This window comes from Girardinichthys multiradiatus, chromosome 5 (assembly GCF_021462225.1).
Source record: "Girardinichthys multiradiatus isolate DD_20200921_A chromosome 5, DD_fGirMul_XY1, whole genome shotgun sequence".
NCBI lineage: Eukaryota > Metazoa > Chordata > Actinopteri > Cyprinodontiformes > Goodeidae > Girardinichthys > Girardinichthys multiradiatus.
Genome location: NC_061798.1, coordinates 47,057,317 through 47,078,977, shown reverse-complemented (window position 1 = coordinate 47,078,977; position 21,661 = coordinate 47,057,317). Strand labels below are relative to the sequence as shown.

The following is a 21,661-nucleotide window of genomic DNA, read 5'->3' as shown; positions in this document are numbered from 1 at the left end:
AGACTCATGTAAAGCTGCTCATCATCCAAATATTTTCTTTCTGGATGAAGCAACAAGCAAACTGCATATCAAATCTGGGCCAGTCACTCGGCGAGTCTGTGTGTTTATGTATGTTTCACTGTCAACACTTTCACTTCAGCACTAGCAACAGAAAGGCAAACTGAATGCACAACAAACATCAGCTTTTTTTTTTCTTTTATAACTTTCTACTTGTACAGTACCACACTGATATTTTCCAATTTTTAAATAATTTACTTCCAATAAGATAGGTTTTTATTTATTTATTCTTTATAAATTTTTTATTTTCTTATGAATATTTATTTATACTTTTTTTTTTTTTATGTGTCCTATTCAGCAGAGTGGCACTCAGAATTGTTGTCTGAGTGCCAAGAAGAAGCCCAACAGATTTACTTTAACAAGTGGAGCATTACGGCTAACACTATAACGCTTGTTGGGACCACAGCCATGGTTACAACGTGAAAGGCCAGTACAGACTTTCCTGGAACTTTCAAAATAAACTGCATTTAACCTACTTCCAGCACAGCCAAGCAAACTGTAACTGCAGACTTCCTGTGACGTCACTGTCCAAATAAAAGCACCGCTCTTGTTTCTTCCTGCCTCTTCCACACGGCCTCCAGAGGGACCGGATAGGGGGGAAAGCCCGCTAATGTCTCTTTGCTGGCAAAAAGACATAAACTCTTCAAACTGGATCCAAGGGTGTCATAAGATCACGTGATCATAAGCACAAGTACTGATGAATTACTGTTGAAAGAATCCAGTATTCATTCATAAAAAGCAGGCTTGACTTTCTCTCTGAGGCCTGCAGAAGCAAACGGTGTTCCAGAGAAGGCCCCAGTAGAGACGCTGTCTCTACAAAGAGTGGAGCGGTTTTCCCCGGTCTGAAAGGACGACAACAGGAGCCGCATCCCGTGGTAACGTGCAGTGTGATCAGCGGACAGAACTGGCCGCCCAGCCACTGCTCCGGAGGTTAGCTGGAAGCTAACCCTTTGTTCACAGAGCTTTCTTCAAACTTCGTCGTCGCCTGGACAGCTTTTCCTCAGCATGGTTCAGAGATTAGGTTTGGGCAGAGTAATAGAGAGATATTTAGGATGAACTGATCTAAACGTTTTCATTTTATGAAGTTTGGTTTTGTTTGTGTTGAACTCAGCTATCTTGGTGCTAGCAGGCTATCTGCTCAGCACATGCTCAGTTTGTGTTCTGTGTTTGTGTGTTTTTAAAGTTAAGACAAACTTTATTTAAAGGGGTGATTTTAACACAGAAGATCAGCCATAACGCGCCGTCCGCGCTCATACATTTTAACTCTTTTATTAACGGTATTTTAAAGGTGTGTGTCTGACTCTGGTGCTAAACTATCAGCTTTTTTGTTAGCTTTAACTGCTAACGGCTTAGGACACGTGCTTGCCTGCTAAAGAATATTTACCCAGGAAGGTTGTTAGTTTTCAAACTAGTAAATAATAGTCCCTAAACATTATTTTACTAAATTTGATAACTAAGTGAACACCATTAAGCCCCATTTCTCCAGAAAGATTTGGCTCTTTTCCAAAATACTTCCTTAAATATTTTACCATTACCTTAATAATATTTCTTTAAATATTATTTCAATAAATAAAAGCAGCTAATTAGACACCGTTGAGAAATGGTCACCCAGAAGGTTGGTCTTATTCAGCAGATCATTCTTAAAACATTATTTTATTAAAATAATATTTTATCTGATCTTGCATTGTGAATGGTTGTCTAAACGTCTGCTGATTATTGCTTAAGTTATTTCCAAGACTAACTTATCTTCATTTCCAGATTCTTCAAGATAATCCTTGGTTCTCAAACATAAACATTGCATGGTAATGTTGCATCACTCTTTTGGTCATGATTTTCAACCATGTTTGATCAACTTGTTTATATTGTACATAGTCCATTTGTCTTCCTTATTCTGTAATTCTGCTTTGTAGTTTAGTTGGATTGTTTTAGCATTGTAAAGAGTTTGTTGATTGAAATATGTTTGACTTTGAGTTGACTTATTTTTGTTAATGAATTCTTGTATTTTAAGAAATTGTGTGAATTCATTCCATGTGTTTGCAGAGTTTTGCTGTTCAATAATGTCAGAGCTCGTCTCACACCTTTCTATTTTGTCCTAATACCATCGCCTTACTGGGCTGGTATTCACAGGACAACCCTTAACAGACCGAAATATTATTTGATAAAATATTAATATTAAATATTAAATAATATTCTCAGATTCATAATCACAACACGCTCCTCTCTAGAGGAGAGAAAGACTGATGAAGAGAATACAAGATAACACCCTAGAAGACTGCTTCTACACCTGCAGAAACATATATACAACATCATTGTTCCTGAAAAGTGCACAGTACTAATGAATTCAAGATGTATTTAGTGGTAAACACTGCTCAATATAGAACATTTGTGTATCTGTTAACACCTGAATCTAAACACCTGTGGGTGTAAGTGTGAGCGCGCTTGTGTATACAAGGTTTCTCCATAAAAATATGCAATAGCGAGTGTGAGGAGTCACAGACCTGCACCCCTGGACCTGAGACAGACACAGAGGAGATCTGAGCAACAGACATTCAAAGGCCCCCTAGAGCACGGGAACCCTGGGAGGACCACCGTCAGGACTACCTCAACCCCCCCAGAGAAGAACAGAGGAGAGCCCCAGGGGAACCACCCAGCAGCCTCAATGCAGAAGCCCCAGGGAGCTGCAGCGACGAGCCCACATGCTCTGCCGACAGCCGTCTACGCTGGAGCAGATTCAGCCATGGACTCACTCCCCAAGCAGAGGCCCAATAGAGCCAGGGGGCCCAGACCCCGGCCAGCACACACCAAAGCACCCAGTCCTGGACACCGAGAACCACCAATACACCAGTGGGCAGAGACACCAGCCACCGGCAAGCAGTGCGGCGGGGAGGAAACAGGCCCCACATTTGATGGGGGGCCTGAACTGATCTAAGAGAGGGAGCATCCCAAGACCCAACCTGACACAAAAACAGACACATACAGTCCCAATCATACATTCCTACCTTCATGTGTACACATAAAAACACTCACACCCACACACCCAACATAAAGAGACATTACAATGGACGTTATACACTCACTCACACTCGACATACACACTCTATCCTCCCAGGTCCAGGTACCAATACTGTGGAGAGGCAACCAGCCCCCGGACACAGGAAGTGGTTCTCTTCCTTCTGGGGTGGAGACAGGCAGACCAACCCAGCACCAGCCCAGACTAGTGCCGGCACCGCCCGAACCCCAGCCCAGACCTGACCCCCTGCTCCGGCCCCAGCCCCCAATGACCCTCATCCCCATCCGTAGAGGGGGCTACTAACAAAAGAGGGGTCTTCCTGGTCCAAACGAGCCTGCCAACCAGAGCCATTGCAGGATGAAATAGTCCCAATCTCCCAATGAATTATAATCTCCACCCCATGAGCCCCAACATAAATCTCCCCATAGGGCCACCTGCAACCAGGACAAAAAGATTGAAAACATGTCCCCGAACCCAAACGCTTTGAATCCCCTCCCCACAGGGGCACACCCCCACAGATGAGCTCCACCCCCGAAAAGCCGATGAAGACACATCCACACAGCGCAAGCCCCACTCCAAGCACCCCCGCCACATCCTGCCCTTCACCACACAGCGTGCCGGCAAGGATCCTGCGCAGTCCCATCTCTTTTATTTGGCTTTGCTCCAAATTGTAGATCTAGCAACATGGGAAAAACTAAAATCTTTTAATTTACCTTCCTAAAGGAATTTTAGAATCCTTTCTATTGTTTCAGAGGATAGCTATGTTGTTGCAATCATGCCTGCTGTCAATCAGCCTGCTGTAACAGCTCTAAAAGCACTATTTTAAACTAATAACTGCAAACTCATTTACACAATAAGGCTTATGCCGATGTTAGTTTAAGAAATGCAAATTACAGTGATTCAATAGTTCTTCATGGCCTGAAGAGATTTACATAAGTTACAATAGTGTCATTTAATACTTTTCAGAGATGTTTCACAAAAGCAGAATTTTTACCTGGTAAATAAAATAGCTTTGTGTCACATCTGTGAGTTTGTCATCGAAATAAAATACAACAGGTACTAGGGAGGAGTCAAATGATCAATCTCAGTTTCGTTTACAAAACCTGCTCTACGTCTGTCTATGACTAAACAGAAATGTTTAAGCACACATGGGGGAGCAGGGCTGTAATTTCTTTCCTGACTGCAGCTCATATAGTCAATCTTACAAGACACAATTAGGCCTGTTGACTAGGGATTACCAACAGAAAATTGAAAACACGACACAACAAATTAGAAAAAAGGCACATAAAGAGGATGAGAATCTGCAAACACCAAATTTGTATCATCGTCGGTTTAGGAACATCCAACAACACCATCAGCATGAGTGCCCTCTCTGATCCAGTATATGGGATTTTACTCCTGATCTCCATGGTAGCCCTGCTGACCTTCACCTCTATCCATGCAGGCAAGGCAATCCAGTGTATCACTCAAGACCACCATTTGTGATTGCTTTGCTGTCACAGAACTGCCTCTGCTTCAAGAAGGCCTCACATTTTTAATCTGTCTGAAAGATGACGCCAAAGGTTCAAGCAGAAACATTCTCCTTCTGGTCTGCCAACATGAACAATACAACTGTGCTAATACTTTCATTGTTTTTGCTGAGCTTTTTTAGGATATAAAAGCAAACCTGATGGTTTGATGTAAAAACTGCACCTGATGGTCAGCAGAGTGTTATTAATACTGGCTACTAGTAATCGGTGTGTGTCAGAAAGGCAAACTCATACACCTTTTACTTATTTTGTAACATTGCAATCACAAACTTTCACATATTTTATAAACAGTTCTTGGAGTTGGCCAACAAAAAGTAGCTCATGATTGATTGTGATTCATGGTTCTTTATTTTTTACAAGTAACAATCTGAAAGTGCGGCATGCATTAAATTTGTACTGCACAGTAAGAAATTTCTGCCCACTCTTTTTGCAAGAGAGGTCAAATACTGTATGGAGAGTGTTTGGGAACAGCACTTTTAAAGTCAAGCCACATATTCTCACTAAGATTTAGGTCTGGACTTTGACTGGGCCATTCTAACACATGGAAATGCTTTGATCTAAACCAATGTTCTCCTCAGGAGCCATTGTGTTGGAACTTTTAAATGCATCTACAGTATACTCCAAAACACCTGAATCAAATGGTTGATATACCTCTCCACTTCACTTCGAGGCAGATGCACAGAGCCTTTCTAGTTATTGTGATTGTTTCTCTTTTTGAGTTCTTCTCTTTTATGTAAGTGTATCCTCTGCTTGTTTGTTTTGTTGTACAGCACTTTGGTTGGCCTTGCTGTCATTGTTGTGCTTTATTAATAAAGTGATATGGTAAAAAATCTCTGAGGCCCCCACACAGTAACTTAGATTAAGTTACACATCGGTGAACTCTATTTACTAATTAATTGACTTCTATAAGCAAATGGTTGCACTGAATTTTATCCAGGAGTACCAGTGTAAAGGTGACTGAGTCTAACATTTCATTTTTTAATTTGTAAAATACTTTTTACAAATAAAAATGTATTTTAAATGTATCATTTCCTTTCAGCTCCCCATTTAGGCACTACTTTGTGTTGGTCCAACAGAGAAAATCTCAGTAAATACATTAGTAATATACTACTTTTGCAAGTCACTGTTTATACCTAACATATAACAAGACTTGTTAAGCGATATGTTAATCAGTAAAAACACTTCCCCTGTAAATCTGCTGTTCCTGAGCCACCTGGAACATCTGACATCTGACTTTTTCTCCAAAAACATCACTATGAAGCATATGTTTGCATAATGGCTGCCTAGTGGCTGGTAATGAAGAGAAGCTCTGCGAATAAAAAGCTGAAACATTTCTTCACTCCTTTGTTGATACATTCTTGTATAAATGAGCAGTTTTCTGACTCTGCTACTAAATGTTATAAGCAAAGACCAGATTCTTGCTCTTGACAAGTTCTTTAAACATGATGCTTTAGTGCCAAACAAATGTTCAGAGAAACTCGTCTTGTGGAAAGCTTGGGCGCCCTTTGAGTTCCTTTTGAGTTCCAATTACTAGTAAAATGTATGTAACAATTTCATTTTTATTGGCCTGTTTTTCAAAAATAACTCATGTTTATTTACATTTGATTAAAAAAATCTTGGACAGAAACATTTATTCCCTCTCCTATTTGCTTGAAAGAAAAAGAGATCAAATTAGTATTCCCTCTTATTAATGTGACATGTCTGAAACAAACAATGGTGGCATCCCTGCTGTTACAACATCTGTGGAAGGGTTTCTTTTCCCAACTAAGTGTCATGTTCAGGCTGATCTGTCAGCTCTTAATCCTAGTAGACTCCGAGAAACAAGACTGAAACAGGAGAATGAACGTTGTATGCTCTCACCTCAGGCTCAAAGTCAGTCGTCCATCTTTAGCCCTCAGCAGATCCCCAATGGAAAAGGTAGCGCTGCCCAGAAAGGAACTCTGTAGAGACAGCACAGAACTGGGATCAATAAAGTGTTTCAGCAAGAAAAATAACAGAATGATCACAGAACCTTGGCTTCACTACCCCACAGACAGGTAAAAATGCCATTTATTAGGTAAAAATTACTCCGTAGCTTGTAGTTGCCAAAGTTACAAAGCACCTCTGATTTCTTCATTCTTTGGCTCAGAAAAACCAAACTGCATTTTGATGTTGGTCGACAGGCTCATTTGGACTTAAGCTACTTTCTCTCTAATTATGTTACCAGTCTTTCTCCCTGGACATATCAACATACAGTAGATAAGTCATGCATAGCAATATGAGCTTTCACATGTGAAGTGAATAACACCGATTATCGGTTGCATCTGTTTGTGGGGGTGAAATATTAGGCAGTAAATGAACATTTCATCCTCAGAGTTGATGAGTACGAACCAGGTAAAATGGGCAATGTAAGGTTTATTTATTTATTTATTCATTTATTTATTTATTTCAGACAATGATTTCAGACAATGACAAACAACAGTAAATAAATAAATCAATTTCAGAAATGCTTATAACAAACAAACAAATATCCAAATACCACACAAAGAAGTGTTTGGTAAACATTAAATTAAATTAAATTTCCAGTTCCAAATAAATTAAATTAACTTAAACACAAATAGAAACCAGTAAAATAAACATTTTCCAACAAGCAAACTTGTCAGTATATTTAACCTGAGATCTGACATTGATTATTAATTAATATAAATTGTCTGAAAAAGGGTATGAAGAAGTAAAACTTATTATTCATACCCCTTCTCCTTCTAATTGCACTTAAATTAACTTTGAGTAACCTTCCTAATTAACATCTATGTTTTTGATCCAGAATTCACAAACCAAAAACTAATAAATAAATATATATATACACAATTATTTATATATATACATATATATACATATACACATATATATATCTACATATATATACACATACATACACACATACATGCATATATATACATGCATACATACATACACACACACATATATACACATACACACATACATATACATATATACATATACATACATATACATACATATACATATGTACACATACAGACAAACATGTACCTCCACATATGTACATGTAACTGCACACATGCATACCTACACACACAGAAACACACCACACATTAGGCCTAAATCCACATTCACATTCTTGTATATTGGCACTTAGAGTTTGACAAGGTCAGACTATAGCGATGGCAACTGGGTCAGAGTATCTGCAGTTCCCCTCCAGTTCACAAGCTCAAAGGGGGGTCAGTATAAAACATGCAACATGACTCCAATCATCATTTCAATATCAACAAAGCAGTTGCAAAGTAGAGCTTTGATACAATATTTGGTAGGGCATACATTTCGGGTGCCATGAAACAAAACTCTGCTTCCAGGTAAAAGGTCTGATCACTTGAATGGACCTTCAGCTGGAGAGAACATGGCACCAGGATGCACCACAGAAAAAACAGAACCCAACGGAGGCAACAAGACCCTTTGAACAATGTACTGCTAGGAAACAATGGGTCTAGCCTTTCACATTAAGCTAATTTGATAATTACCATCTACCTAAGGATTGTAGTAAAGCTTGCCTTTCATTGAAACTGTATTCCCTGATGGCCTTTGAGTTTTTCATTAGAATAATCCACCCTGCCACTTAACAAATCATGGTTGAGAAATGGAGCAGAACAACAAGTCTGAGGTGTTGACGTGGCCTCCAAACTCCTCAGACCTCAGACATCTGCAGAATGTGCTTGATGAAAAGTTTGATCCATGAAAGCCCCACCACACAACTAACAGAACCAAAAGGCTAACATATTGGAGCCAGATTCCAAGTTATTCCATGTTATGCCTTATCAGATTAGTGTGGAATGTGTGCTTAGACAATCTGAGAAATGTAGACAAATAAAGAACTAAAGAAATGTCAGCCCTAAAAATTAACGTCCAACAGTAGCTGAAAGTAAAGTCTTTAGCAAACAGGAATCCATCCAACATAGACCTGCCACAGGACCTGAAAGATACATCATTCTTTAATTCGTCATCTACTGTATTTGGTTTCAGTGAATAACTCTTTGGACATCACACTGTTGGTGCTAAAATACAATTTTATCTAGCAAAGTATTAAAAGATCCAGCTTATAATTGGTGCTTTGCTCTGTTTGTCTATACAACAGGCTCATCGCTTCAGTTCGGGGTTTGTAAATGAATGATTAAGAGGAATCAAAACATATGAACCCAACTCCAGAGTTTTGCATAATACTACATTTAGATATAAAGACAAAAAACATGTGATCTTTTTGATATAAAACACACTAAGATATTCTTTTTTTCCTTGGTTAATGTAATTCTCTTTTTTCCCCTGGTGTTCTGACCACATGCGATTTCTGCAGGGAAGATATGAGCAAGGGGTGTCAGCACGAGAACTGGGTCAAGGAGAAAAGAGTACAGGACAAGCCCATCAATAACACAGAGTGGTGATCTGCATTTGTGAAAAAAACATGCCCTGATGGGCCGGACCAGATACATGCATGTGCACTGCCACTGACACATATACAGATAGGTCCTGCACCTGCGAGAAACAAGAAGGACATGCTAAACTGTTCCACAAGAAGGAAGGGCTGTGATCCAGCCAGTAGCAAACAGTCTGGTGGCAGGAGTTTTCATCATGCAATGGGAAGCTTTTTTATGTGGACTATGGGCCTTTTAGAATGGAATGCTACAGCCTAATTTCAGACTATTTTATTGGACAAAAATAATAAAAAGTGTTTGTATTTGTTTTTTTTATTCTGCACATTCATATTGTTTCTGGAACACTACGATGTTTATACAAAACAGGTCCATTTCTGCTCTGCCTCTGTGTTATTTTACAAGCTTGTCAGCAGCTAAGACTCGCCTCTGAAGATGAAAACAGAATTGTGTTTGTTTTTTTAATAGATGTAAATGACTTTCAGGTATTGTTAGCAAGCAGACAATGTTTGTGGACTTCGCCTCATGCAGAAGACAATGAAAACAAAAAGAGGCTGTGAAAATGAGATAGACACATTTAAGACAAGTAAAATAACAAATACAGAAAAGACCTGGCACCAGTCAGGATTATGTCTACTAAAATTCATTCATTTATTCTTTTACTCTACCCAATTCAAAGAAATGTAAAAATAACCAAAAGACCCACTTGAATTTTTCAAGTTAAAAAAGCAGCTATATTCTTTTGAATTGGCTGCTAGGCACAAAAAGAGGTAAATCATATATGTGACAGAACTAATAATATATTGATTTTTACCAAGTATCAAGGTAAACCATTGTCTTATGAAACTATTTTGAAACCTGCTGTTTCTAGAGTTTAAATCAATGTTTTCCCAATTACATTTTTAAATGTGAATGAAAACACAATACAAAATCGTTTTTAAAGTAATACTGATTAGAAAAATAACTGCAAAAAGCCACACAAATTAGCATGTAAGGCTTTAAACTAAACACCTGCCTACTAAGGCAAATAATACAACTAACTGACCAGGTAACATCAACTTATTTAATCCTAAAGTTACATCCCAAAAAGGAGAATGGGCAAAAACAACTAATATTCTGTGCACTAAGCAGATTTACATTACTGCTACTTAGACCCTGTCCTGTCTTCACTAGCTTGGAGATTTTCCAAACAAGAGTTTGCAAACATGCAAAGAGGATTTTTGGGGAGAAAAACTGAGATTTCTACGAACACTTTTCAAAGAGAAGATCTTTAAAAGTTAAAATTAATTAGAGACAGGAACATAGAGGCCAGCCTCATATGTGCGACCCATAGCTTTTCTCTAAGAAGTTGTAGTTGTGTTTAGTCTGCTTCTGTTGGCTCTTCTTTCATGAGAAAACACCATTTCATTACCTTGAAAAGTCAAGGAACAACAGTTCCCATTTGTATTAAAAAGAGAATCGTTCTTCATTCACATTTTAAGGGTTCTTTTACTTTAAGTCTTTATGGTGAATTTAGATGTTTTTTTTGTGTTTGAAACGGGTTTTCTTGTAACTGTTACCGTGCTTTTCTGTGGTTTTGTCATCTTGGTCTATTGTGTTTTCTTCTATAGATATTGACTGAATATGTAGAAGTTTCTGTTTAGCTAATTATCTATTGCAGTCTTGATTGGTAAAATTATTTTCCTGGCATGTATGTACTGTAAGCTCATTAACCTTATGTATGCTGACAAAGATCTAAAGTGAAAACACGTCCAGCTTTGTACCAACGATTAGTCCACAGTGATTGCACCAACTGGGCCGTAATCAGGATTTTAAGTTTTAGAGTTGTACGCTCTGATTATCTCTATTAAAATATGAATAATGCCATAACAAAATCCCACATTTTTATCAGCAGTAATAATAGTTTTTGTTTTTAATCTTTTAAATTATTAGTAAGTAGGTAAAGTGATAACTTCTGTAATATTGTGAGACTGAAGGCTATCATTAAGTTAAAAAGTCATACAGGCTTATATACCAAATTAGTGTAATTGGTAGATTTCAGTCAAAAATAAACACGCCACTGATCAGAATTTGAAGTGAAAATAGGATTAACATCCAAGATAGAAAAAGTACCAAAATGACAAATGTAACCTTGTCAGAAGTTTTGGGTCATAAAGCTGCTCTGATTAACTGAGCATGGATGAGCAGAGCTGCAGCGACTCCCTGAAACACAGCAAAGCTGACAAGTTCAATTCAATTCTTGTCAGTTTTATTTATGTAGCACCAATCTGAAACAAAATGCCATCTCAAGAGACTCTGTATAATGTAATAGAATAGAGAGTAGATTTTTTTTCACCCGTGGTGTGCAGTATTTATACACCACGCTCCACACTTTATGAATTTTCATCAATAACCTGTTTTAATAAAGCTGAGTTTTAACAGTAGTGGAAATTAACTAGACCCCTTGAACTTTTCTGCGTTTTGTCACGTTACAACCACAAATGTTATTGGGATTTTATTTGAAAGAACAACACAAAATAACACATAATTGTGAAGCGGAAGAAACATGATACATGCGTTTCTTTATACAAATACAAATACTAAAATGAGGTATATATTTCAATTCAATTCCCCTTTTAATTCTGGTTCACAGACTGCCTTTTTGATTCACCTACTTAGTAAAGAGTCCTACAGGGTTTAATTTAATATTAGTTCCAACACAACTGTCCTGCGAAATTCAATTCAATTCAGTTCAATTCAGTTTTATTTATATAGCGCCAATTCACAACACATATTGTCTCAAGGCACTTCACAACAGTCAGGTTCATACAAATGCCTCCATGGTTTGTTAGAGGACTTTAGAGAACAACCAAAGAACACAGCAGACAGGTCAGGGAGAAAGTTGTGGAGACGTTTGAAGCAGGGTTAGGTTATAAAACAATATCCCAGGCTTTGAACATCTCACAAAGCCCTGTTCAATCCCATATTTGAAGATGGAAGGAAGATGGCACAATGTCAATTTCAATTTTATTTATAGCACATTTCACAACAACGCTTAATGTTGATCAAAATGCTTCACAACCGCAAACCTACCAACACATGGACATCGACTTAAACTGAAAGGCCAGGCAAGCAGACCACTAATCTGAGAAACCCATGGTAACTCTAGAGGAGCTGCAGAGACCCACAGCTCAGGTGAGAGAAGCATGACAACTTGTGTGCTCTACAAATCTGATATTTACAACAGATAGGTAGGAAGAACATTATCATTGAAAAAAAGCCTGAAAAAGTTGGTCATGTATGGGACACAGAAAAAATGTGAAAGAAGGTGCTCTGGTTAAATGAAACCAAAACTGAAGTGTGTGATGGAAACCTACCACTGCACAGCACCCTGGAGACCACAGTCTAAAACATGGTGGTTGCAGCATAATGTTGGGGGAAGGTTTTTCTATTACAGATACACTGAAGCTGGTCAGAGCTAACACAAAGCCTGCAAAAATAGCAGGATCTATGGATCTTTAGATGCAAGCATATTTATGCATTCAATTGTCACTACTTTGTGTATGTAGTTCATTTGAAACAACATAAAATACATAAATTCTGTAGTTGTAAAGTGACTAACATGACAAAATGTGGAAAGGATGAGTTGGTATGCATACTTATTTAACACACTGTAAAATGTTGGAGAATTTTCTTATTTTTGATGGGCAATGTTTTGTTTATTTTCACTACAAGTGAACTTCACTCCAAGTTTTTTGTGGTCACTCCTGTGCTTTTACCCTACAGAGACCTGTTTCACAATCTGAGTTAAACTGACATGCTCCCTTTCTCCACCTTTCTTCTCTCCTCACTTGTACAACGTACCCCTCCCTTTTCTTGAAGCAGCACAGCATTTCTCTCCCTCCCTTCTTTTTGGTCTCTTTCTGCAGTACTGTGCATCAGATAAGAAAAAAGGGCATCCTGTCCACTGACCTTTTTCTAAATCATTTCTTCTTCCACATTTTCCTGCAAACACGCACAAATACTCAAATGCTGGCAGTAAAATGCTGCCCCAAACATATTCTTATGCTCTTTTCCACCATTAACCATTTAGAAGAATGTAAACATATGCAGCCACTAAATACATATACAGAGCTAAGAGAAAAAGCATGTATATTATTCTTTAAAAAGCCATTTATTTTAACAGCTCAAGTTCCTGCAGCAGATTAGTCATAAATTAAATAGTCAGGATCCCCAGCAGGCACCTCTTAATATGCACAACGTCAGATTCTTCATTGCTGACGTACAACAACTCATCCCGGTTTGGCTAATAACCCAGAGCACATGCACAAAAAAGCTGTTAAGCACCATAAAGAAGCATCATGTCCCCGTTTAGCCATTACTTGCAAGTCAGCTTAGAGCAGCTGGAAAATGGCTTTAGAAATCTACAGTGTGGTAAAAAATTACTTTCCCTGTTACATATATCTTTGACTTTTGCCTTTTTGTCATGCTTAATTGTTTCATGTCATTAAAGTAAATTTAATATCAGGGAAAGACAACCGGAGTAAATACAAACAGCAATATTCTAACTTTGGAAACAAGCTACCCAAACTATTGAAATAGTAATTGCTCCCTAAACCGAATAACTGCTTATATAACCCTCAGCTGGAAAAGCTGCCACCAAGTATTTTTATTTTTATTTTGGTACACTTTTCTATAAAAAACTGTAGAAATTCACCCACTTTAAAGGGTTTTTGAGCATGTGCGGCCAGTTGGAGATTGTCAGGCACGACCTTAATTGGATTTAAGTGAGGACTTTGACTAGGCCACTTGAAAATCCTGGCCAGACATCCCTTTTCAGGATTTTCTGCTAGAGAAAGCTGTCCAGATTCTGAAGCAGCCAAGCAATCACAACCTTTTTCTGAAATGAGTTGTTGATAAGTCGTTGATGTGCTCTTGAAGTAATTTTGTTGGGCTGGTCACTTCAGTAATAGTTCACTACTGTAATGTTTTCTCTATTTCTGGATAATGGTTCTCACTGTGGTTCTCTGGAGTCCCAAGCCTTCAACCTTCTTGAATTCCTTTAGATTGGGGCTGGGCATTTTGCTCTTTGAAATCGTTAATTCTGTCAGACAGGTTGTGTTTAAGTTATTTCTTGATTCTACAGATCTTGCAACAATCAAGCCGAAATGAAGTTTGCAAAATATGTTAAAGTTAAATCATAATTAAAACAAAGGGCCACTTGGCCAAGTTGGTTTGAATGACTTTCTTTCTCTTAAGAAGTGAAACCGTTATATGTAAGCTTCTTTTTTATTCTTAGGTTATCTTTGATTGATAGTAAAACTGGTTTGATGATCTGAAACATTTAAGTGTGACAAAAAAGAAACAAAAACAGAAGAAACATGTAAGGCCCAAATAGTGTTTTTCGGTACCGGATTCCTGAACATCCTTTTATTTCCATTCAAAACAAAGGTTTTAAAAGTAATAAAGCTTCTGACAGGATGGTACAGAGAACTGTATAAAAACAAGGGATAGAGAAGGGAGCCAAGTGAGAAAGAATGTTCTTCCAGGTTCTCAGAGGATCAAATATGATGTTCATCCTTTGCTCCTTTCTCACATTCTTCACATCTTTCTTTTTGTCACCCGCCCTGACTGATTTTCCTCCAAGCTTCTGTTGGTCCTGCAGATTCAGACCTACAACACAAACTTTTAATCTGCCTTGTTAGCAGAAAAAAGTTGAATGGCTTTGAATAAACTTCTTGAAAACCCTTCACAATATTCTGAAAGTGTTGGACACTTGTGCTGGAGCATGCAGAGTTGAAAAACCTTCAGGCGATCTTTGGCGCTCCTCTGTGGACCCTTCAAGGCCACAGTGTCTGTTCATCACTTGGCAGAGCTAAACGGTCCACCTAAAGCTATAGATCTATCAATTTTCCCCCTGAAGCCCGAGGTGACAGAATGACACAAAGACGCAACCAACACACTGTCTCAATCTTCCTCTCTCCTCTGTCTCAAGCTTTAAAACTCAAGAGAATACCTGAGGTGGAGGACGCTCACGCTGCACCCAAAAAAGCTTTCATATGCACATCAGCTGTGTGACTCCATAATTAACATGGATCCTGTTCATTTACAAACCCAAACCACACAGGTCAGTGGTGTCCATACGACAGCAATTCTCTTCCACTACAAATAAGGCTTAACAACTGCAGCTTAATTAAGTCATCAGATGTGTCATTACATGTACTTCGGCACAAATTTTAACCGCACTGAAAGCCAAACGAGGTAGAGCAACAAACAAATACAGAGGGACACAAACACACAACGAAGTCAACTTACAGTTTGGTCTCACAGAATCGCAGCAAGCAAAACAGTGAGATGAGAGTTAAGGAGGGGCTGACAGAAGACAGAAAGAGGAAAAAGTGATGTTATGTCTTCCTTCTTCTTAATGAGCTCCAGGAAGGTCCTATTACATATCTTCCCCCAGTCCTCGGTTAGAGTAAGTCCATTTATGTCTTGTTTGGTCTTTTAAAGAGCCACGGGAACGCTAGCTGATTTATGCATTGTAAATTCACAGACACATCAAACACATACAAACATGCACACTGCAGCCTTCGCTGTGACTGAGAAGTGGCTCAAGTGAGCCGCTGGCTCTGCTGCTGCTGCTGTATTTGCTGCTGTGGTTGGCGTGACGGAAAGTGAGACAGGCAAGAAAGAGAGGAGGAGGAGGAAGAGGAGGTGGAGGGAGGAAGCCGACGAATACAAGAAGCCGAGACGTGGGGTAGGTGGGTGAAAAGTGAGGTGGTGGTTACAACACAGAAGAGGAAGAGGTAGAAGAGAAGGAAGACAGACAATTAATGGGTAGAGACCCAAGATAGCAACAAAGAGAAAGGGAGTGAGATATTAAGAATCCATACTTGTGTGTCACACCTCAGCAGTGCCTGTGACTCGGGCGGCTAATAGGACAAAAAAAAACAACATTTATGACCACTTCAATTAATATGATTTCCAACCATACGCCACAAACTGCTCATGTACGCTTGTGTGTTTGCAGATAAATACTTCAAAAACACACAATGACATTCTAGAGAATCACACAAGAGGCTTCGCGAGACACTCTCACTCTGTGCATTTCAAATCAGATGTTCGCCAACACTCTGCAGGCTCAACAGAGAATGGGAAAAAGAGAAATGGTGCATTTATAGCTACCAATGACAAAAAAAAAGCCATACAGCAATACCGGTGACAACAGGCTTAAGTTTTAACTATCTGGGCTTGAACCTTGGATTAGCCAGGGTTTAATTTACCCCTGCTGCCATGGAGGGGGTGACTAATTCTGGCTGAACAAAAGATCTGCTCCACTCTGGGCCTTATCACCCCAAGCAGGTACACAACCAAACACAATGAGATGTGCTCACACACCAACCAGGGCACTTAACATTTATGAGCGCACGCAAATACGCGGAGTATTGGAGGTCACGGTGATCATGAGTTAACCTTTCTGAATATGGGAGGTGGCGTCAGAAGGAGTGGGCGGAAAGTCTACTTTCTGCGTTTATTACATTGAGGATTGATGACCTGGATGCCAAGTGGAAGTCATAGACTGATTCATGAGCTCATACCTGCCAAGAGATTCCTTCTAGTCTGCTAACAAACAGCTTACTCCCGGCCTGCAGCAGAATTTATGTAATCTATTGCTGATGCCAAATACATTTGCACATTTTCAGTTCGTTACTATGTTTTTTGTCTGTGATTACTGATGTTTTTTGTGGCTTTTCTTTTCTGCTCACCCACCCTGAACTTCAGCTTACAATACGAATAGGAATCAGCCTCGCAGAAGCAGAGATGTAATGCATGCATGAAAAATCCTAAGATCAAAGCTCCTTCAAAATATAAATCAAACCCGCAGCAATGAGGCATATTTAAAGTAAGACTTTGAAGTTCAAAATGTTTGACATATTTTGGAATCTCAGTTCCTGAAAAGCACACTGAGGCTAATAGGGTCCTTAAATCACAGCAGAGAGGACAAGTTGAACGCCAAAGTGTGAGGTGCTTCTGGCTGTCATATAAGAAGCCTCAAGGTGGTGCTGCTTCAGTGTCACTTTCAACAACTTTCAGCATTATTTAAACAGCTCCAACATCTTCACACCAACTTAGAGACTTGTTCAACTCATCTATCTTTCATTACTGTTGCATGCATGTGTTGGCAGCTGTGACAGTCTGTGCAAAGATGACAGAAATAAGACACTGGTGGCTAAAACTACAGAAGATCTCAGACAGTTATTCCACACTAGGAAAAGCAAAGAAAAAAAGCAGTGAGTTGTGTTTCCAAGGTGAACTGGGGCTCTTATTTGTAACCACTTACCAACCACAGTGTCCTTGAGTTATCCCTACTTTGACCTCATTTCTCTGTATAAGATGTGTTAACAAAATGTGTCCAGAAAGACTTTAACCTACCCATGCAACCTGTCTATGACAGATTTAATGAGATGTCTAAAAGATTGCACAGAGAGTTTTGTCTATGTTGATATACCAGGTCCACAGGAACATTATGCAGCTGCTGTAGATCTCTCAGATGGACATCCATGATGCAAGTCTCTATGCGATAAAGTTTTGGTGACTCCGGAGCCCACTGTACTGTATTCATGGCCTTTACGCCAAATTCTGATCATCCCAGCTGAAATCAAGATCAACTGGGCAGTGCAGGTTCAACACACATTTTAAGCCAAGTCAGAAGTTATTAAGGTTGATCCACCAGTTCATCCATTGTCTAGATGGGCTTGTGCTCATCTCCAGCAGTCACTGAGCGAGAGGCTGGTTACACCATGGACAGGTTACCAGTCCATCACAGGGCAGAGACACACAAGACACACAACCATGCACACACACTCATACCTAATGATAATTTAGAGTTTCTTAAGGTTCATATCAAAATCTCAAGTCTCAAGTCTTTGAGGAATAAGTCCATGTAGAGTATCAAGTCTTTCTTCACAAGTAAAGGAAAAGTCTCAAATAAAAGCTTCTCCTCAGATGCATTCCATTTAGTCAGCAGTGCTCTAGGTTATGAATTCAAATCCAGTACTGTTTTGTAATTGATTTATAACATGAACTTGTAATAATTCTCATCCTTTCGTAGCAATCCATTCAACAATTTAAAGAGACAGCTATGAAGTGTTTGGCTTTAACAGCTCAACAGTTATATCGTGATTCATACACATTATAAATATTTCTATTAGTAAGGTTATGTATACACCTAATACATGTTTATTAGGTGTACGTATTGTATCATATTGAAATATAAGCATACCTTTATGTTCATGGTGGAATGGTGGAAATCTGTCAGAATCTTTTTCAGAAAATCTAAATCTGTACTTTTTTGACTATTTTTGCCCACAAAAAAATTCTTGCCAACTTCATTTCAGTTGAAATTATAACCAATTTAATTAGCAGACCTGTTTTTATAACACAGATGCAGATGTGCTTGAAATTACTGACTCTGTTCAGACCTGTAATTGGGTGATCCAGTACAGTGCTAAAAATAGGTGTGAACATGTATTTTGACAGTTTTTGCAGCAGACTGCATCTGTTTTCCATGTATTGGAAATATTTTCTGTTCAATTAAATCTAATGTCTCTACATCAGTGAGATATTTTATCTCACTTCTATGTAGAGATATGTGTAAGCCATGAGGTGTTTTACTTCAGTGCTGTTCTAAAGGGTTAAACAGCGCAAAGATTATTTATTTCTTGTTAACCTCTCTAAAAACATCCATTGAGCTACAAAATTAAACTCATCAACAGTTATTTAGTAAATACTTCTACAAAGAAATGACTCAGGTGAATCCCAACCTTAGTCATTGTCGGAACAATATCGTAGTAAAGTAAATTGATGTAGCTTTGATGTTAAAGCAACATCCGGAGACCTGTTGAACTCCTGTTTGAAGAGTGAGGAGATATCTTTACTTTGAAAAATGGCCTTGCATGCAGAAAATTGCTTCTAAGAATATTGTTTTATCAACTTAGAAATTCAGTAAAGTGTCACTAGTGCAGAGCTTGCTTCAACGATGTCTATCAATAGATACAGTACTTAATTATGACACCCAATGAAAGCCTACATGTTAAGGAAAACTGAAGAAAAGACATTTAAATTTTTTCTTTAAATGTAATTAACAAAACATTTCTGGGGAGGAAAGGAGAAAATTATTACTAGAATGTTATTATGGAAAATGGTCTACAAGTCGGGGACAAAACCACCGTCAACCAGGTCTTGTCATCCAAATAAATTCTTCCTAAAAGCAGGCTGTAAGATGCTTTAGGAAGTCTCCAAAAACCCTAAAATGTTGCTGCTGTGTATATGAAAGCGTATGCCTGTGCAATCAGAAAGAGAAAGCACAATTTAGACCTCTGTGGGAGGTGAGCAAGGTGGATGTATTTGCTCTCTAATAAAATCCTGAGGGCCAGACTAAGGTTTGCCAGGGAGAATATGGACAAACTCCAGGACTTCGGGAATTTTGTGCTTTGGACAGATGAGTCTGAAATTGAATTATATGGACACCAGAACAGATGACACATTTGGCACAAACCAAATACAACCACTTCAGGGAAAAAAGGAAAAAAACAAACCCATACAAAATAGCTCTTTTCTAGAGATACTTTGCTGCAGCAAGGCCAAGCCAGCCCACCACAGTGTCTATCATGAATTGCACTATCTACCAAAGGGAGCTTCATGGAAAATGTCTGACATTCTGTAAACCATAAAGCAGGTAAGGAAAAAAACAACTCTGTGATCAAACTGTGATCAGCTTCAAACATTAAGAAGACAAGAACGATTTTCATTCCTGAAGCAGACATCATCAACCCTGGAAATACTTGTTTTTCACATACATTTTATGTTTTTCCTACAGAATTATTTTAAATTTATGAAATACATTTAAATGTTAGTCAATATACAGTAAAAACATGTAAACAAGATATTTTTTTAACAATATCTAGGTAAAAAACAACTTCTGCGCCACAACTATAACTTACAGCCAGGACGGTATTACGATGTCTAATAGATTCCCATTCTCTTCTTCGAAAAAAAGGATTATTCCCTCGACTGTCACAAATATATTTTTATTATTTACTAAATAGAGTAAACAATTTTCTGGGATAGTACAATTTTCCAACCAGGCTATGATATCAAAGCCAGCACTCATCAGCCCATTTCCACCAAACTCAGGGGAGATATGATCTCAGCTCTTTTTGACATTTCATATGTGCTGTGCATGCTAAATTAAGTTTTATAAGACATCATATCCTTCCTCACACTACCATTTCAACTTAAATTGTTTTGAATGTAAAGTACTAGCTCTTTTAAAGCGGTAACACCTGTCTCATTTCTTTTAACCGCAAAAGCAAATACTCACTGACAGCTGGCTGCAGAAAGACTGCAGTCCTCCAAGAAAAGCTTCTTTCACATTCTGTCTTCTGAATATATTGGATGAGATATGTGGAGCCATGTACAATGAGCACCATGCAGGATTTTATACATACATCTCACCTTTCCTAAGAAAACACAATGTGCTTCCAGAGGATCAGTGATTCACTCAAATAAGATCCAAGGAGTAGCAACACAAACTCAATATTCATACTTGCACGTAGGCATGTCTTCAGCATGTCAATGCATGTCCCTGAACATCAGTCTCTTCCTACCACTCTATTAGTTTTTCAAATTTCCCTGCCTCTTACTTCATCATGTTCAGACTATGCTCTCTTTGGTGACCTGCCAACTGTGAGATTTACCAGTTTTTTTTCCTGCAGAGGCATTCAGCAAGGTGCTACACGGGGCTCAAAGGATTTGTTTAAGTACCTTTAAAATAGAAGATCACATTCCCACAGTCATGCATGCTTGACTTGCAGCCAAACGCTGCAGCCTGCTCTTAATGCACTGGAGGAACTACCAGGGGCTCCCCCCACACTCTGTTCTCTGGTCTATAAACTTTAACTGCTCACCCCACTGCAGACTAGGTGATAAAAATCAAGGCTCCCTTCGCTCAGCCTGGAAACACAACTTCCTACGAGTTTCAAAGGCCTGTACTACCTCATTCAAAAGCCAGTTAATGACGTCAGGACTGGGATTTAAATTATAGCATGGCAACATTGTGGTCATTTGACAAGGTTTTTGCTACTAATGGCTTTTGAAATCATATGCTTCTCAAGTGTTAATTTGGAGCTGCTATTTGCAAGCTGCTATCAGGTAAAGCTAATGGGAGCTTGTGGTTAGGAACTTCCCTCTCTCTGACTCTGCACTTCAATTTAACGCAAACAAATACAGAAGCAGAAACAAGGCAAATAAGGCAGATTTTGAGTGTAGGATAGTCTTTTAGAAGCCACAAAACAAAAAAATAACTTATTGGTGTAAAATACACAAATGACTATGTATGTTACTTTGATTTTATTTAAAGCTTTAGATGCATGCTGTCAGATAGGTTTCAGCAGAGAGCCTGTAATTTTGTGAAGAATACAGAAACAGCTCTAAAGTATTTGTATTACTTTTTCAATAAACCTGCAGATAACAAATCTCTGCAACATCGAGTAGCCACTATCTCTCCCTGAGGCTAAACAGGCGACAGTGTTCTGGGTCTCTTGCACTTTAACACTCACACTTGCATGCCCAGATACACAATAATG

General features: G+C 38.6%; 1 protein-coding gene across 6 annotated transcripts in view; it reads right to left on the bottom strand.

The window, feature by feature from the left end:
• inpp4b (inositol polyphosphate-4-phosphatase type II B) overlaps positions 1-21,661 on the bottom strand; it is a 268,417-nt gene that overhangs the window by 161,970 nt on the left and 84,786 nt on the right. For 4 of the 6 annotated variants that reach the window (XM_047365702.1, XM_047365701.1, XM_047365700.1 and 1 more), the window contains one exon: positions 6,457-6,536. In XM_047365702.1, coding sequence (XP_047221658.1) covers positions 6,457-6,536 — 80 coding nt within the window. Of the gene's footprint in view, positions 1-6,456; positions 6,537-15,329; positions 15,657-20,397; positions 20,506-21,661 lie in introns of those variants that run through there. The other 2 variants (XM_047365704.1, XM_047365705.1) reach the window with 2 other exon arrangements.